Genomic DNA, 19,851 nt, shown 5'->3' with positions numbered 1-19,851 from the left:
ATCGATAATAAGGTCTACCCTTACTTGAGGGGTTGAGGGGCACGAAACACAAGCTCGGCACTCCCGCCGAACGCGATAAATTGCATCTAACATTCACGCATGTCTTTTTCCATAAAGTTTAATAGTTTTAAAGCTACTCGCATGTGCTCCAGGTACAGTGTTATGAACCCTTACCTGCCTTTATCTCGAACCCTTACCTGCCTTTATCTCGAACCCTTACCTGCCTTTATCTCGAACCCTTCCCTGCCTTTATCTCGAACCCACACATCCCCTTTAACGACAACATTGCCTCGTGTTTCAAATGTTCCAATGAATGCACCTTAATTTCAGCTTGCGCTTTTTTTTTGTTTTTTTTTTCACACAGACATACAATTGCGAATTGCGATGTGCGAGCAAATTGGTACTCATTAAGTAATTACTGGGGTGGTCTGATTGACCAATTTACTGTTTTTTTAAGTACCTATTTTAATCGTTGTTTTAATTGGTTAGCCAAAGTAATAGTTTTCTACGTTTTTAAATTATTTACAATAATTACTCATTTATTAATGTTGTTTATTATATCACATTTTTCAATAAATAAGCTTTTGTGTGTTAACAATTAACAACTGAACAAAAATAAATATTAACTGTTATGCATTCTTCCTGCGTCGGCACAATAACAATAAAAATGTGCTATAATAACAGTGATTATAATAAAATTTTCTTTTATTGACACAACTCGTTGAACAATACGATTGAATAACTATCGTTTGGCCACAATACTGCTTTTCTTTTGACGATTTTCATTCACTATACACTCAATGAACACGTTTTTATCACATAAGATTAAGTAAATGTGTGCGTGGTGTTACTAGATTTATTCAAGACACAGTGTAAGATCTAGGTACTCTATATCTTAATTTAGTTGCACATGTTTCTGTCTTTTCTGGCTTCAAACCATTAAAATTATAACAAACTTGCACACATTAAAATGAAATAAAATTGCGTATACCCAAGTTTACAAAATGGGTGGATTTTTAGAACTGTTATATTGACGGAACATATCAATATTTCTCTAAGTGCATTTTAAGTTTTGGTATTGTTAGAAAAAATGATAAAACAGCAAATAAATCAAAAGCACCTTTAAAGTTATCCACTCACATGATTGCTATTTTTCAGTGACCTGTATCTATTATTATGTGAAAATAAGGGTGACAGCTCGCAACTACAGTTGCGTGAATCATGTGAGGTTATCCATGTCTTCTTCCTCGCGCTATACCGGCATTTTTAACACAGCTCATGGGAGCCTGGTGTCCGCTTGTAATCCCAAGAATTGACCTATTGATTGAGGCACTAGTTTTCACGAAAGCGACTGCTAACCTTCCAGCCCAGAGGGGAAACTAGGCCTTATTGGTATTAGCCCGGTTTCCTCACGATATTTTCCTTCACCGAAAAAAGTTAAATAAAAGTTAAGTGGTTTAAAGTTATCAATGTGTGGATGAATGTTTTTGAAAAATATGTTTTTTTGTGTCCTAGGTGAAATTATGGCACATCCCCGACGGCGGTCTTTCCATGCATCTGACAGATTGGTTGGTGGAACTACACGGCCACAAGCGCAGAGTAGCGTATATCGAGTGGCACCCCACCGCCGAAAACATCTTGCTGAGCGCAGGCTTTGACTACTTGGTAAGTAAGGTTTTGTGCCAACCAAAGTGTAGCCAACCGTTTCCCTCACTGATGAAATATGCCAATTTAAAAAAGGTATATATTAAAAGTATACTTTTGTGATATAGGGTAACTCGCCAGTAACTGGCCACCAGCCAATAACTGGCCAACCTAAACTAAAAATGAATTCTATTTACCTTTAAACATTTTTTTTTGAGTATAAGATGTCAAGCGATGTGATGTGATGTGAGCGTGGCGATTATGGCATTCACCCCGCATCATGCAAGGGGGAGGCCTATGTTCAGCAGTCGACGTCTTATGGCTGAGATGATGATGATGATAAGATGTCAATAACTAGCCACCTTACACTAAAATGAATTCTGTTTATAGGTGAATAGAATTCATTTTTAATTTAGGGTGGGCAGTTACTGGCGAACTGGTTGCCAAAATACGACTAGAAATCGGGCTCAGATGAACCGGAAGGAATTAAATTCGTTTTAGTTTCAATTCCACTAACTGCGTTTGATTACATACAAGTAATTCGTTTCGTCAAGATATTATAGGTATTAAGACTAAATTGATCATAATAGATATCAATACGACTTTTTTACCATTATAGGTGTATACATTTTTTTACCTTGCCCGATCATAACATGCGTAGTTTATAAACATCCTACTTCTTGTACCATTGTGTGTAAAGATTGTACAAAAAGAGTTGTATCTCCATTAACTATGTTGTGTTTTATGACTAAGCTCCTAAGGCGAATAGCCCCTCTATAGAAGAGACCAATTAAACAAGCATAATGATCAACAATGTATTCGGTCTAGAAATGTTCTCGCGACCATCAAATCAACAATCGCGCGTGACGGCATGGGGCGATTAAGTACTCGTTTAGTTAAATGATGTGCCGCGGTACGTTCTTACTATTAGGAGCATAACCGTTTGGAAATCCGTTATCTATATTCTATATGAAACGAGCTAGAACTGTTCGCGAATTTGTTTCGGGCATCAAATTAAACCTGCTTGTATTGTAACATTTGTAACTACAGTCGGAGAAAGGTAAGAAGTAAATTTCGGCAGTTATTAATTGAGCCTTAACAACTCAATTAATCGGTCAATTCATAACATAAGCTGATACAACAACAGTCGTGTCTATATTTGATGACACTTTCTTAGACTGCTAAGATGGGATTTCCTAATATGACCTTAGTATACTCTTGTTACATCTTGAAAGCACGCGTTCTGTCAAACGCCTGTTTCAAAGTGTGAAATGAAAATCATAATTATCATAACCAAAACCAATTAAGGTGTGCGTAATCGAACAATAATTTGTGCAATCGTAATGCCATCTTCACTAAACGCTGCTGACATGGGGCTATTATAATTAATATGCTAATGTCTGACGTCTGTGTGACGTCGATATTATAATATGTTTATGTTATGCTTTGCAAAAGTGTACTGCTTTGGTATCGAATTGGCGACGTCTCTCAAAGTTACTATATTGTGTAATCACGAAATAAGTTTTCCTACGCACGTTTATACAGCTCAGTTGTCTCCAAAACCTTAAAGGTGACATTCGGATGGCGACTGCTTTTGCTTTACTATGGCGGCATTACATCAGCGGCGTAGACGCGGCCGCTCTGATCAATTTCCTTGATAAAATTGATGATGTTCGCTGTCATGATTTGGATATAATATTAAACTTAACTACTAAAAAAAGATTTTTTGGGTTAAGGAGTCTTATACTAGATAATATTTATACATTTTTAATTTTTTAGGTACATAGGTCATTTACCTAATTAAGTGATTTCTGTAGACTGTTCCCTTATTTTAATTAAGTATTTTTTAATAATAGTTCTTGCTTGTCTACTCGTTCGTCCTTATATAAGTTTTAATAGTTCCTTTGAAAATCTATTCAAGATACGCTGTAAGATGCCCTTCCACACTCTTTGCCCGTATACATTGTTTGTTTCATCACTTATTTAATCTAGATAATTGACATTAACGGCAACACCTCCAGTTGACATGCGAATGTCTTAATTCTAATCATTGTTCTCATACACCTAACTCTCACTTTCAGATCTTCGTCTGGGACGTGGGCAAAGGCGAGGCGGTGAAGGTGATCGACTGCCACAGCGACGTGATCTACTGCATGTCGTTCAACCGCGACGGCTCCCTACTGGCCACCACGTGCAAGGACAAGAAGCTGCGGGTCATTGAACCGAGGAGCGGGATCGTGCTTTCTGTAAGACACTTATCATATTAGCCTAATGGTAATTAAATAAATTCCATTTCTGACCGCAGCTGCACTACTGGTACTGAACGCGTCGGTATAATTGTCAATTTCCATAGTAAAATGAACAGTAATGCAGCTGTCGTTGGAAATGGACTGTCACCTTAAAGCTACAGGGCTATAGAACTCCCGCGCAAACTTCAATATATCATTTGCATTGCCCTCCGCCGACGGTACAAAAAGCCAGGGGATTGCCACAGTTACTCCTATACAGTATACTGCATGTCGTCATATCCATAATTAGCACATCAGCTGTAAGAACTGCTTGACATGGATCTCTTCTAACAAAAAAAAAATCGTAATCGGTCCCTTGCCATGAGGCAATCGTCATGGTATGTAAGCTATAGTTACTTCAATGCGAATACAATAGGTGTAAATTTCTATGATTTCAGATGGAGTTGTGTGTGAAGGCCAATTAAATATGTAATCTTTACCTGGCAACTTTTCGTTCCCATAAACATAAACAGTCAGAGCACATCAATCCGATCCAAATTTCAGACGCATGTGATGGCCTTAAACGTGTATTTTTACTCCACAGGAAGGCCCCTGCCACCTAGGCACCAAAGCGTCTAAATGCACATTCCTCGGCAGCTCGGGTAGAGTGCTGACAACAGGGTTCTCTCGCTACAGCGACCGGCAGTACGCGATCTGGGACCAGCACAACTTGGAGAAACCTCTGGCCTGTGAGACCATCGACAGCTCTTCCGGCGTCGTGTTCCCCTACTACGACCATGATACTAATATGGTGAGTTAAACATTACATAGCTTTAGGCAGCTCGCGCAGAGTCCTGACAACAGGATTCTCTCACTACAGCGACCGGCAGTACGCGATCTGGGACCAGCACAACTTGGAGAAACCTCTGGCCTGTGAGACCATCGACAGCTCTTCCGGCGTCGTGTTCCCCTACTACGACCATGATACTAATATGGTGAGTTACACATTACATAGCTTAGCAGTTCGGGCAGAGTGCTGACAACAGGGTTCTCTCGCTACAGCGACCGGCAGTACGCGATCTGGGACCAGCACAACTTGGAGAAACCTCTGGCCTGTGAGACCATCGACAGCTCTTCCGGCGTCGTGTTCCCCTACTACGACCATGATACTAATATGGTGAGTTAAACACTGAAGGCTTTTAGGCAGCTAAGCTCTGAGTATTTGGAGAAACCTCTGGCTCTAAATTTAATTATGATATCACAAATCGTATTTAGAAAACCGCGACTCGGTCAAACTGTTTATTAAGATAAATTGGAACATTTGTTTGTACGCACACAACCTCATACCTAAAACGCATATATGTATCATCCATTTATATCATCTCCGTTCCATTGGGGGGTACAAACCGAAGTCAATCAATAGGGAATATTACGCGAAACTCTGCGGAGGAGGCGCCACTACCACTATCCGTCACAATCTGGGAGTCTACCGCGAAACAAGAAAATCTAAATTTCGTTATCTAACTTCTCTATCACTCTTGCATATTCGAGCGATAAAGAGGCAGATAACTAAATGTCGATTTTCGCGTTTCCTGGTAGGCCCTTGTTAACAGACCGCCTTAATGCATCAATGTCATATTTTATTGTCTGTGAAAACTTGTCAAAAAACAGTTTAAGGCACAGTATGTGTAAGTTACTCTATGGTTTACTAGAGAAGCTAGTGCTGCACCCTGGCGGCAGAACATTGCAGTAATACTTCCTATTTACATCCATATCGTAATATTCGTAATGTTAATAATTACATAGTATTGTAAATTGGTCCCCAGGTTTACCTTGCGGGCAAGGGTGACGGGAACATACGATACTACGAAGTGGTTGACGAGGCTCCGTACGTACACTTCCTCAACCAGTTTCTGTCTGGCAACCCCCAAGTGAGTATTATGGTTTTTTATTAACTTAATATTAAAACACGGCACGGCTATATGGGACATACATAACACACTCACATATAATAAAAGTCTACGGTTCTCAAGTTAAGGAACCTCATTAGGGGTCATCCATTAATTACATCACACGTTTAGGGGGAGGGAGGGGGTCAAGAAAATGTGACATATTGTGACATGGGGGAGGGGGGAGACACAAACTTTGTGACGTCACTTTAACTTCATCAGTAACCGAAAATTTGTTTAAATTATTTTATTCGCTGTACATTGAAATAACAAGTTTTTAAAACGATAATCGTTTTTATTCGTTTAATTTTCTTTCCTAAGCAGTTTTGGGTTATAAAATTACTAATATTTATATCGTCAAAAATATTTTGATAAAATATTAATAATACTTAGGTACAGTCAAGGAATTTAAATTCCGACCCATTTCGTACTTTGTCACAGTGACAATCAATATGAAAGCCGCTAGAGACCTCATACGGTTGTCACTGTGACAAAGTACGAAATGGGTCGGAATTTAAATTCCTTGACTGTACTCACTTAATTCGATTTGGCGATATCGTAGAAAAAATGTGACGTCACACTAGGGGGGAGGGGTTTGCCAAATGTGACCGAGTGTGACAAGGAGGGGGGGAGGGGTAAATAATATGATTAATATGTGTTTATTGTAGCCTATTATGCCGGCTACCAATTCCCAAAGACGCCAAAAAAAAAAGCCAGTTCAAGTTCAAGAAATCATGCTTTCCGAAATGGACCTAATGTTTATTTAAACTGTCGCTTAAAAAATAACTTATTGTTTATCTCCCTTTGATCAATCTTTATATTTATCTTTGTTGAATTATTGTAAATGAACTATCTTTTATGACTTTTCCAGCGCGGCCTAGGCTTTATGCCAAAACGCGGCGTGAACACGGCCCTATGCGAGGTGTTCCGCTTCTACAAGCTGCACACGTCCCGCGGGCTCTGCGAGCCCATCGCCATGATCGTGCCACGCAAGTCCGACTGCTTCCAGGTACATACAGGCATTGACCGTCTCATTTACACTTGTGTGATCGCAGCAAGTGGGAGAGAGTAAGTGATATGACCCCGGTCCTCTGGTTTATGGCTACTATATAGGTTTTATGCCAAAATGCGGCGTGAACACGGCCCTATGCGAGGTGTTCCGCTTCTACAAGCTGCACACGTCCCGCGGGCTGTGCGAGCCCATCGCCATGATTGTGCCACGCAAGTCCGACTGCTTCCAGCCAGGTATAGTTTGTAGATTTCTAACAGGCCCCGACGGCTAATCCTTTGTCTATTGTTAAGTAAAAGTAATGACTGTGTGATCGCAGCAAGAGTGAGAGAGAAAGTAACACCGATCCTTAGTTTGGTTTGCGGCTACTATATGATTTAATACGCTTCCAGGTACAGAAACATTATCCGTCGTTCGTAAGAATTGTTCCAAACGTAGCCTATACTATTCGCAAACTAAACTGATGACCGGTGACGTAAAACGTCTTATTCACACGTATGTTACCGCAGTAAGAGCGAGAGTGTAACTGGTCGGTAACCGGCCTATCCGGCCCTAATATAGTATCCGGCCGGATACCGCATAGTAACTTTGCTTGATTTCGGAGTACCTAAACAAATTGGATTTGAGAAACAGTCACGGTCATATCGTACTCGTTTATTTCAAAATAATTTAAACATCCACTCACTTGCACGCGTACTCATTTCGAACCTAAAAATGAGTCCGCGCCAACGTTCACCACGAAACAGGTCAAAACCTGCACAATGCGCACCTAAATAACCGAAATGTAGGTATAGTTCCGCCGGCCGAATACCGAATATTGTCAGGCCGATCATCCGGTATCCGGCCAAACAACTATTCGTTGCATCTCTACTTGCAACATTTCTTTCAAGTTTTCACTTAGTGGCGTACTCGTTGTTAGAACGTAAATACTTAATTACCACCGTAAATCAAGATTTTCTGGCAACATAATAAGTAGAGATGCACCGGATATTCGGTTACTATCCGTTATCCGGCCTATGGCCATTATTTTAATATCCGGCCGGATACCGGATAGTAACATTGCTTGATTTCGGAATAAACAAAATTGGATTTAAGAAACAATCACGATCGTACTCGTTATTATTTTAAAATTGCACCATTCCACAGACATGCACGCGCACTTATTTCGAACCTAGAAATAAGTCCGCGCGAACGTTCACTTACGAAACAGGTCAAAATCTGCACAATGCGCACCTGAAAACTGAAATGTAGGTATAGTTCCGCCGGCCGAATATTCGGCCGATTGGCTGGCCGAATATCCGGTATCCAGCCAAACAACTATCCGTTGCATCTCTAATAATAAGTGTGATACTGATAAACAGCGTATTACAAGTAGTGATTACCCGGCAGGAGGACCTGTACCCGGACACGGCGGCGCCGCTGCCGGCGCTGTCGGCGCGGGACTGGCTCAGCGGCATGAACGCGCCGCCGGTGCTCATTAGCATGAAGACTGGTACCTACATTTATAATCACTATTCATTTTCACAACGATGGGACATATGTAACACATAAGTCATTTACTGTCAATATGAAATAGACTGTTTAGCTAACTAATGTTTTCTATACTCTGTATCTTTAGGTACTTAAATAAAAGTAAATTAATATTTTGTACATTTTCGGTTAGCTATAACATTTATTGATTCACCAACCATAGACCTAGAGGTGGGCAGATCAAATCCGTTCTACCCTAGACACCCAACTGCATGTTGCGCTTCACGATACCAAAATCAGGCACAGTTGGCGGGACACGTCAAAGAGAAGATAAAGATAAAAAAATAGTTTATTCAAGTAGGCATATTGCACTTATGAACGTCAAATAAACCTATACCGGCTCCAACCCTACACCTCTGCCTCGAGAAGATTTAAATCCCCCCCTCAATTGGAGGAAGCTATCCCAATATGGAACCGGCAACAAACTCGGCGGGACACATCTTTTCAAAACATTATGAAGCTGATTCCACGACCCTTCAGCAATGGGGAACACGACGCGAGGAGGAGGATACTAATGTATTATAACAATGTATTGAATTGTATTGCAGGAGTAACGATATCGACGCACAAGCCGCGCACTAGCAACAAGGACGCGCCGGCGCTGCAGCCGCAGGACGCCAACAACCGCAAGAAGTTCGCCTTCCTCTCCCGGGAAACCACGCCCGACTACCGGCCTCTAGCCACCTGGCAGGAGACACACGCCAACATCGACAACGACATACAGGTCAGAAATGCTACAATAGAGAATTTTCCTACTAGTCAAATCAATTTCTCACGCCAACAACCGCAAGAAGTTCGCCTTCCTCTCCCGGGAAACCACGCCCGACTACCGGCCGCTCGCCACCTGGCAGGAGACCCACGCCAACATCCACAACGATATACAGGTCAGAAATGCCACTATGAGGTATTCCTAGTAGTCAAATCAGTTTCTTTTTTAGAACTGTCGAAACGATTTGCTTATCTATCTTTCTAATCTATTATCTATCTAATGCCTTTAAACGAGCAATTCTTGTTTGTTCCGGGGATCACGGAAACGGCTCTAACGATTTCGATGAAATTTGGACTTTTCGGGGCCGATGAATCGATCTAGATAGGTCTTATCTGTGGGAAAACACGCATTATTGAGTTTTTATATGTTTTCCGAGCAAAGCTCGATACTTAAATATTTATTTTATTCTGTTTTTAGTATTTAGTTGTTGTTATAGCGGCAACAGAAATACATCGTCTGTGAAAAATTCAACTGCCTAGCTATTACGGTTCATGACATATAGCCTGGTGACAGACAGACGGACAGACAGACAGACAGCGGAGTCTTAGTAATAGGGTCCCGTTTTTACCCTTCGGGTACGGAACCCTAAAAATTAAATACCAGCTTATTGGTTCCAGATGCAAGTGATAGAGAAGTCCCAGAAAACGAGCGCGAACCAGAACACAAAGTTCCACCAGCTACAGAAGATGTTCGGCAAGCAGAGCGGCGAGGCCGAGCCCGTGCCGCTCTACAAGCAGATCAACCAGGGCGACGTGTTCAGCACAGAGAATGAGGTATATTGATATCACAAAACGAGCGCGAACCAGAACACAAAGTTCCACCAGCTACAGAAGATGTTCGGCAAGCAGAGCGGCGAGGCCGAGCCCGTGCCGCTCTACAAGCAGATCAACCAGGGCGACGTGTTCAGCACAGAGAATGAGGTATATTGATATCATAAAACGAGCGCGAACCAGAACACAAAGTTCCACCAGCTACAGAAGATGTTCGGCAAGCAGAGCGGCGAGGCCGAGCCCGTGCCGCTCTACAAGCAGATCAACCAAGGCGACGTGTTCAGCACAGAGAATGAGGTATATTGATATCATTTGTCAATGACGCCGTGATATTTCTTGGGGGAAACCAGGGGTTGACCTTGAGGGGATTGTAGAAGCTTAGTTTGACCTAAAGCTCGGTTTTCCTAGGATAGCGCTGCCGTCTCCATTCTAAATAATACGGCTAAATATGGATGTCGTAGTATTTGTATGGAGACGGCCGCTATATGACGGCACCGCTATCTCAGGAAACCAGTTTAAGGATTAATTGTGCAAAGCGGCATAGCCTGAGACAAAAGTCCGAGGCATAATCGACTTGTATTTTTTACGACTTGTATAGTGTAATTTATATATTCTTACTGGCCCCACTAACTAACCGTAGTTACACACATTTATACGAGTACAACTAAGATTTTTACCGCTAAGTATTGGACATTCCGTATTCACAGCAAAGCACATTGTTTCGATATATATCGTTTTGAACCATACTAAATACATGATACAGTATTATAACTACATGTTTACCATTCCAGCTGCGCCTCGCGTTCAACCGGCAAGGCGAGGAGCTACGCATCGTGAAGCGTCAGCTGGCGAACAGCCAGCAGCGCGTGCGCGAGCTCGAGCAGACCATTGCCGCCCTACAGTCGCACATGCAGCGAGACGCTTCTTAAACACGCGCCCATCGTGCAGCGCACACTGTAAACTTTGGTCACCGACGGACTTGGTTACACGTAACTAGTGGCGAAGCAGATAATGCCAGGAAATAATCTTTTTACTTATGCTTGATCACCGAACACAAAAATAAATCGCACATTTTCCCATGAAATTATGAGCTAATGCTTATATAGAATTTCCGAATTCCCGAACTTTCGTGGATAGAAATGGTACTAGGGTAATAAATTATGTAGCCATAAACGTCTGTGCCTGTAGATATCAATCTATAGGCCCTGGACTTCTTTTTAATAACCGGAATTGCCATGAGAACATATAGCCAAACACAGATTTAAACTGTCACGATTTTAACACAACACTTTAATAACATAGCCAGTTCAGTGGCAACGGAATTGAGGCAATTGAATCACTATTACTCAAATTAGTCACAAGAGCGATAACTTGCTCGCATTTTATCGCTTGTCACCATTCCTGTCACGTTCTAACAAGTATGTAAGTGTAAAAGTGATGCATGACACGACAGGCGATAAAACGCGACAACTGAATATAATTATATACCGTTTAGGTACTTACACCTGCCATTACGTTTAGTAATCTCTATAACCGCCGCTACGTTACGTGTAACAAGATATTACAGTCTGAGCCCCTTTAGGGAGCTGGTTGAAGGATTAACCTTATATGTACAAGGTTTGAGAGTGATAATAATGTGACTTACGTTAGCTTAAACGGAAGTGTTTTTAGCTCGTAGGAAATGCCAAATGAAACGAATGCGTTGCTAATTTCTACCAGTAGATAGGATTTCTCAAACCTTTTTAACGAAAGATCTCATTAGCAACTCTATAATCGATCTACCATTCCATCTGAACTTCTAGAATCTTACTTGTATTTCTAGTAGGACTATGTTAGAAATCAAAAATGATTAAGTACAAGTTTACAATGTGCGATGTCTTAATGTTGTACTTGCTCATAACGTGCTGCTATTATTTGCTAGTAAATCATTTATTGACTTATGACGCCATGACCTCTCTAATAGCCGTAAAGACGCTTAGTGTATGATGTAAATTGTCTTGTCATTTTGTCACAAGTTCTACAAAGTATGCTCAATGGCCACAGTAGATAAATGTAGGTCTGTATGTGCACTTTTTATGCTTGAAATCTTTAAGATGGCGGCTTCCAAAAATTAAAACTTGCATCCAGCATTAGGGGCCATAAAATAAATACCTAAGGGATGATTTTTGGACAAGTGGTCCTCCTATACCATTCATGTAAAATTTTACAAACTTCTCAATTTGAACATTACAACGGAAAAATGTATGCTATGGTGGGATGGATGCACATTCCAATTGGCCTCTTACGTAAGCAATGATAATATGGATAATGGATCATCCTCCATCATTAATTGAATTTTCGACAGTTAGCAAAGTTGCCAAAATGTGTTGTAAATTTTAGAAATGTTACTTTGTGTATGTAAGCTTTTTATTTCGCCATGACGAAACTAATCTTAAATTATCACAAAATGATGTATCTGTTGATACTGTATTTCTTTACTGATAATGGTTTACATTCTTTTATTAGTGATTTTATAGTTTTGACAATTAGTTATTATGTTTACAATTAATGTGCAATTCAAATCAGGGTGGAAAAGTTATGGTTTGTTACGATCATATAAAGGGAGGCACCTTATTAAGAAGCACATGATAAATTTTATTCCAAGTTTTACAGTTAAGTTGACATTTTGTTAGTGATTGTTTTAAGAGTCTGATTTTGATAATAGTGTTACCTGTTATTTTATAATTACGATGTGTATGTGCTTTCTATGTAGTTTTTGTAACATTATACTGTATTATTCCAGTTTAAGGCATTTAACTTTTGTTGTAAGTATGCAATGAATTAAAGTCTTAGAATGAATCTATTTGAGTGCAAGCAATTAACCCACAATTCAGAATGGTAAAGTTACCAGTGTTTCCTTAAAAAGTAAATTAAAAATAAACCTTGTATTTTTAAGGTGCTAGTGTTTTTCAAAGATCTTCGGACTAATGAAACTTCTAACCTGACTAGGAATTAAAAAGTATTATGATGTAGCGTACTAGCTTAGCAATGGTTTTATAAACCATTTGATATAACTTTACTATTCAAAAGGCCCAAATTTCTCAAAAATAACGGTACTAAACATTTACATTCCAATTTCAGTCTAAAAGGCATAATTATTGTAGTAAGTATAATGAAAGTATTATTGTGCATTAGCTGATTTGATTACTTACTCGGCTAAGTCAGTGTTAATATTTATTATCATGTATTTTTATATCATGCTTGTGTAGCACAAATTTTCAAATAAATGTTTGAACAGTAGTTAAGGTTTTTGATTTAATCATAATTGGCGGTTACCTTATTTCTAATGGTAAAGAAAATTCAAATATACGGCAGATATTTTTATTTCACATTTCGAAACGTACAAAAAATACAAAACAGTATCTAGATCTATTAGTAGAGATTGAGATTCTGTTATTGATCATATTTATCACCTACCTACTCTTTCTATAAATGCTGGTAATACTATTTGTAACTGATTTGTAAGCATAATTACTCGTATAATTTTCGGCATAGTACAAAAATATCAGGCGTGTAATAAACTACATAAAAATCTTACATATAAGAAGGTACATTGCATTGTCCCAATAATGGACGGATTGGACGGCATAATGTAATTACATTAATAATTGGAATGATTATAATATTTAGTGCAATGTAAGATATGTTAATTGCGTAGTGTCAGTATTCATTTAAATTACTTATTTTCATTGTATGTAGGACAAATAACACAATTACTATACAAAATACTAAGATAAGGTAAAAGTACTTATAAATAAAGGAACAGTTGGTAATATTAGTTCTCCATACTAAGCACTTGTATGGAGTGCTAAGTACTTGTGATGATGTTATTTTATTTTTCTCAAAAATGGACGGCAAAGTCGACTTTGCCGTCTAAAAAATAGGTCGCGAAGCGCGTAGTTTATGGTCAGTCAAAAATTAAAAAGTTAAAAACATTGCAGTCTCGATTTTGGGACTGCAATGTTGCATACAAATTCCATTATTTGTCGAGTTCCAAACTTTTTAAAAGTTGAAATGATCATACCAAATGAAGGCACAGGTCCATTAAACAGCCAAACAGATGATTAGTACCGCGACTATTTAGATGTCTCAAATATATAGGTTGGCGTATTTTTGGCAGAAAAAAGGCGGGAAGGGCTTTTTTGTCAAAATATATATGTACGAACGTTGCTTTTGTAAAATATTTCTATGATATTTATATTTCTTGCACCATTTTTGAGAAAAGCACTATATATGACTCGGCTGGAAGGCTACTTGCTGGCTTCGGATTCAATTAAACGAACTCCCAAGGTCGTCCGTTTAAAACGAATCCTCAGCCTGCAAGTAGCTACTTCCGAGCCTCGACAATAATGTACTATATTTGGCTTCAAACACGGAAATTTTAAATGCATTTCAAAAACATCAAAGTTAAAGCAACTTTCCCTAAAAAACTTATTATGACATATATCCTAGTATGTAAGCGACTATTAAGAAGGGTACTGCCGACACTGCAGTAGATATAGTTAAACCAGTTGCAGCATTGCAGCCATCACTACTGCAGGTGTATATGCAAGTCCTATACTCAAGTTTGTCTCCGGGTTGCTGCACATAGTTGCAGTAGTTGCCAAGATCTAAAGATGAACAATATCTTTTTGTGCTGATGCCACCTGAAAAAGAATCATTTGTAATTATAAGTTTTGAAGGCTGAATATGTAATATTACAACAGGTTGAGATTGTCAAATATAATGTAACCATATCCGTTAAATATCCCCTTCAATGGGTTTAAAGTGGCTTTTCATAAAGTTTTTCTTATTGTTTTAAAACCCATTAATTAGGCTATGTCCATCAGTGGACGTCCTTTGGCTGATATGATGAATGAGGCTAACCCTGTTATATCATAAGGGACCATCATTCAACACGAGAGGTATTTATTATAAGCGGTTTATAAGTCGTATTTAAGGTAAGGCAGTTGTGATTATTCAAGGAACTAACCCCGGCTACTCACGTAACGATAAATCGTTGCGATAAAACTGTGCAGTCCGACTGTGCAGATAAATCGAACCGTGTGTATGACAAATCGTTACGATAATCGACATACACACGGTTCGATTTATCTGCACAGTCGGACTGCACAGTTTTATCGCAACGATTTATCGTTACGTGAGTAGCCGGGGTAAGCCATTAAAAGGTTTTTTCTCAAAAATGGACGGCAAAGTCGACTTTGCCGTCTAAAAAATAGGTCGCGAAGTGCGTAGTTTATGGTCAGTCAAAAATTAAAAAGTTAAAAACATTGCAGTCTCGACTTTGGGACTGCAATGTTGCATACAAATTCCATTATTTGTCGAGTTCCAAACTTTTTAAAAGTTGAAATGACCATATCAAATGAAGGCACAGGCCCATTAAACAGCCAAACAGATGATTAGTACCGCGACTATTTAGATGTCTCAAATAGGTTGGCGTATTTTTGGCAGAAAAATACACTTCTATTTTTTTATTTAAAAAAAATAATAAGGCGGCAAGGGCTTTTCTCTGTAAAAATATATATGTAAGAACGTTTCTTTTGTAAAATATTTCTATAATATTTATATTTCTTGCACCATTTTTGAGAAAAGCACTATATATGACTCGGCTGGAAGGCTACTTGCTGGCTTCGGATTCAATTAAACGGACTCCCAAGGTCGTCCGTTTAAAACGAATCCTCAGCCTGCAAGTAGCTACTTCCGAGCCTCGACAATAATGTACTATTTATTGTCCTGGAAAGGGTTGTAGGGGTCCCTGTATGAAACTAGTTTACAAAATATCTGGACACTGTTCAACAAACAGATCAGGGAATGTATTATTATTATATATTACTGTGAAAATGAAATCTTTGCAGTACATGTAATTACAGCACCCATTTCTGCCAAAATTAAGTTAACAAGCATGCATTACTTACCTATTGTATGCAAAGCGAGAGTGCATAGGCTGTAAGACCGAAAACCCAGTGCATTTCATAACTGTCAAACTGTGAAATTAATACATAGTAATTGTTGTTAGAATAGGGTTTTAATATAAACATTAACTGTTAGTGTAGTTTAAAGTTAGGTGCATAATTGTCAGTAACTAAGGTTGTTGGTAAGAAATTATTGTGTTAGGGGCTGTCCATAAATTACGACATGGGTTTTTGACCCCCCCTCCCTCTAAAATCATCCAAAAATCATGCTTCGAATGATCCCGTTTCCTCCTACATCATGCTACCGTCATCCGATGTTCAGACCCCCCTAATTTGAAATGACGTAATTTATGAATAGCCCCTTAAGTAAATAAAAAAAAAATATTTCAAGCAAAAACCATGGTGAGTTGAGTTCAAAACTATGATCATTGTAAAATAAAACAATAACCAACCAAATCTCTGAAAAAGATTTGATAAGCAACAGAAAATAAAATATGGTGTTGCGTAATGAAAAATCTTCACAGAAAAATTTGACTAATGATGTGTGTTCTTTCATGTTTTATGTTTCTTTTTGTACAATAAAGTATTTTACTACTACTACTACTACTACTAATTTGTAGTGTCCGACCGAAACATGTTTTTTTGCCGAAACCGAAACCGAATGTTCGGCTTTGGCCCCAGTTTCGGCCGAAACCGAAACCGAACCTTTTGTTGACTTGTGAAAACCGTTGAAAATATGTCACAAAACCGCTTTTTAGAGGAGAGGCCAATTCGTAGAAATTACCTTATTTACAATTTTCGTAGGACCGAAAAGGATTATACCGGGTTGGACTAAAGCAAAGGGGTTGCAGCACTTAGAAAAAAAATCATCAGAGTGATGTTATTATGATACCTATTTTTCATGATGTTATCCTAGAGAATACGCTAAAATAAGCATCAGCAAGCACCATTTTTTATTTTAGAGAAAAGTTATTCATACAAAACATGCTTATTTTAGCGTATTCTCTACGATAACACAATAAAAAATAGATGTTATAATGACACAACATTCCGCTTAGACTCAAAGGGCTAGTGTATAAGTGCATTATCCGTCCAGTCCTACTTTATGGCGCCGAGACGTGGCCGGTTCTTGGAAGGCATGTTCAGGAGCTTCGCGTTACTGAGATGAAGATGCTGCGATGGATGTGCGGCGTTACGCGCGCTGACCGCATCCGTAACGAGTACATCCGTGGCAGCCTCGCAGTCCGTGACGTAGCGGAGAAGCTCCAAGAATGTCGCCTCCGGTGGTTCGGCCACGTTTGCCGCAGGCCAGCTGACTACGTAGGAAACATATGCCTTAACCTAGCCCTTGACGGCCCCCGACCCCGCGGCAGACCAAAAAAGCGATGGCTCGATGTCGTGAAAGCAGATATGAGCGTGAACGGGCTCACACGAGACGACGCCCAGGATCGCGCAAAGTGGAGGAAAGCAAGTAGGAAAGCGGACCCTGGCAAAGGCCGGGATAACGCTAGGTAGAAGAAGAAGAAGACTGACACAACATTCATGGAAATTTGTACCTACTGTTCTAGATTTTTCCCAACTTTCGGGTCAAATATCTTGGCCATTTTCGATTTTAGAGAAAAGTTTTTCCTACGAACCATGCTTATTTTAGCGTTTTGATTGTTTTTTTTCTGTCTTTTACGATTCCTATATATTTTGCAGTTTTGGTCAAAAAATTCTGTTTTTTTGTGCACCCCGTTTGCTTTAGGCCGGCCCTAAAATACATACCAAGTGACTGTGAATATAATGTTCAAAAATAATTAGCCAGAAATATTAAAAAGTAAGAGAATTAGGTACTTGTTAGACTATGTTATTACATTTGTAATTTACTCACAAAGCCCTTACATTTGGTACCCCACATGGTATGTTTAAAAGAAAATAGTTTACAATTTTGTACTGCCGACTTTATAACGTCATAGAAACACATTCCACCACTTTATGAAGCGACAACATGCATTTTGATAATCAGTAGACCATGCTGATTCCAACAATACCACTTGTCGGTATAAACCTTTTTAGTCCTACGAAAGTTGCTATTATTCAACTTGGCCACTCCACTAGTTATACACATTAAGACTGCGTCGCCCGTCCAGTGACGCCTTGATTAGGAGAATTGTATTTTATAATAAATCAATTAATTTATGTATGTATACATAAATCAGTATATTAATATTGTTGTCCTACTTGTTCCCCAACTTTAGATCTTTGTCACATGTTTAGTTTCATAGTACGAAGTACCAATTCGTAAGTTTCGGCCCGGCCGAAAGGTTCGGCCGTTTTTTGGCCGAAACCGAAACTACAGCCGAAACATGATTTTTTGGCCGAAACCGAAACCGAACCTTCGGTCGGACACTACTAATTTGTGTGGCTTTACCATAGTGCATAAAACAAATCAACCGATATTGAAACGGAACCTGTATGTTTTATGCAGAATTGAGCATTAAATACATGTTCACAGGAAGTAGGCTTCAGACTTCCCCCATCCAGGTGCATGAGGGCATCACCACACTCCATCGTAGTTGAGGAATTGCACTGATAGCAATCTATAGCTACAACTAGTATAATTCATTGGTTAGTAAATAGATATTTAATTAGTTACCACACACACCTTAACCTCTCTATCGAACTCAAAGAAGTCCTTCTGTTCTGCAGGAAAACAAGAAGACTTGAGAATAGTGTGGGAATGCCACCGGGACAGTAACCTGCAGCTCCAACTCCAGGGAACCTGGCTGAATGAACGCGACAAGCGATCGACAGCCTGCCTGCTTCCGGCCGGGCGTCCCTACACTACATCTACATCTAACCTCTCTATGCTAAACTTTTTTATCTTGCTTGACTTATATCGACTGGGATATGGACCGTGATTACCTCTTGTATTGTTTTTAACTTATCAAGGTCCATATTCATATCCTACTCGATATAAGACTAGTAAAACTGTGAATTAAACCCGGTGAATTATATACTTGGTGACTAAGGGGGTTAGTCCTTAGGAGGTTAAGATATATTGTTAAATATTTAGTACCTACACCACCACCATCGAACTTCTGAACCCATTCAACCCAAAGTTCTCACCTTCGTACCGTCCGACGTGTTTTATACAATACTGGGCATCATGAATATCGGAACAGTCCTTCGGTAATATATCTATGTCGTTATCAAAATATTCATTGCATTCAAAAGGGTTTTCAGAGTCCGTCCCCGAACATTGATAGCAGTTTATTGATTCAACTAAAAAAACAAAAAAATTAAAACAAAAGAAAAATTTAAAGTTTTGATTAGGAAACAACGCCCTAAACTTACCTGTCTTCAATGATGTAAGTGTCAGAGACAGAAAAAGTACTGATTTGTACAAATGCATCATTATTATGGAATGTTTACTGTCAATTAATAAAAGAAAGTTGTAGTTACATTGAAAAATCAATAGAAAATGATTCAATTTGCGGTAGCGGCGTACGTACAAAACACAACACGCACAACCACAGATAAAAAATATTTTAGACGACGTTAACGTTTAACTTCATTCAAGTAACGTTCATTCGTTCATTGAACTGTCAAACATATACCGAGGTGAACACCCCATAGACTTATAATATATAAAGACGTAGTCTCAGCGAGCTGTCACTGTTGCCACTTTTGTTTAGTGTACGATTAACAATGCGGCCCACGTTGCTGTAGCCATGTCGATAAAGTCATATCGATAAACTATCGACATTTCTTGCAATTTTAATTTAACTTCAAAGGCTTAACGATACCTAAAATGACCAAAAACGCTTTTATTCTTTATTGTGGTTATCAGATCACAATTTTATAGTCACGCCCCAGCAGGGAACCAAGGGAAAGTTCAGATATTTAATTAAAATACATAAATACCTCCTAAAATAGGTGTTCCGCAATAATTGAATTATATTGTTATATTATAATATATTCATTATCCATTAGCATTTCAATTATGTTTATGTTTA

The 19,851-nt window shown here is 39.0% G+C and overlaps 2 protein-coding genes across 3 annotated transcripts in view; one reads left to right on the top strand and one right to left on the bottom strand.

The window, feature by feature from the left end:
• The window catches only part of LOC134664484 (coronin-2B-like), a 38,717-nt gene extending 25,539 nt beyond the window's left edge, over positions 1-13,178 (top strand). Inside the window, exons 4-13 of the mRNA XM_063521160.1 lie at positions 1,516-1,665; positions 3,726-3,890; positions 4,477-4,683; positions 5,699-5,803; positions 6,693-6,830; positions 8,220-8,322; positions 8,909-9,084; positions 9,747-9,902; positions 10,011-10,049; positions 10,691-13,178. Of these exons, the coding sequence (XP_063377230.1) occupies positions 1,516-1,665; positions 3,726-3,890; positions 4,477-4,683; positions 5,699-5,803; positions 6,693-6,830; positions 8,220-8,322; positions 8,909-9,084; positions 9,747-9,902; positions 10,011-10,049; positions 10,691-10,828 (1,377 nt within the window). The 3' untranslated portion in view covers positions 10,829-13,178. The remainder of the gene's footprint in view (positions 1-1,515; positions 1,666-3,725; positions 3,891-4,476; positions 4,684-5,698; positions 5,804-6,692; positions 6,831-8,219; positions 8,323-8,908; positions 9,085-9,746; positions 9,903-10,010; positions 10,050-10,690) is intronic.
• A 1,117-nt stretch (positions 13,179-14,295) lies between these two features.
• On the bottom strand, positions 14,296-19,373 carry LOC134664477 (U-scoloptoxin(05)-Sm1a). Of its 2 annotated transcripts, XM_063521152.1 has the most exons (4): positions 19,190-19,373; positions 18,962-19,117; positions 18,304-18,444; positions 14,296-14,584 (listed from the first exon to the last, which is right to left on the bottom strand). In XM_063521152.1, the coding sequence occupies exons 1-4, from the start codon at positions 19,248-19,250 to the stop codon at positions 14,373-14,375; spliced, it is 570 nt and encodes a 189-aa protein (XP_063377222.1). In that variant the 5' UTR covers positions 19,251-19,373; the 3' UTR covers positions 14,296-14,372. The 2 variants fall into 2 exon arrangements, with proteins under 2 accessions (XP_063377222.1, XP_063377223.1); XM_063521153.1 differs by lacking the exon at positions 18,304-18,444.
• Between the last annotated feature and the right edge of the window lie 478 nt (positions 19,374-19,851).

This window comes from Cydia fagiglandana, chromosome 5, assembly GCF_963556715.1.
Source record: "Cydia fagiglandana chromosome 5, ilCydFagi1.1, whole genome shotgun sequence".
Classification (NCBI taxonomy): Eukaryota; Metazoa; Arthropoda; class Insecta; order Lepidoptera; family Tortricidae; genus Cydia; species Cydia fagiglandana.
Note: the sequence above shows the minus strand (reverse complement) of the source record. Positions and strands in the feature narration are given on the sequence as shown.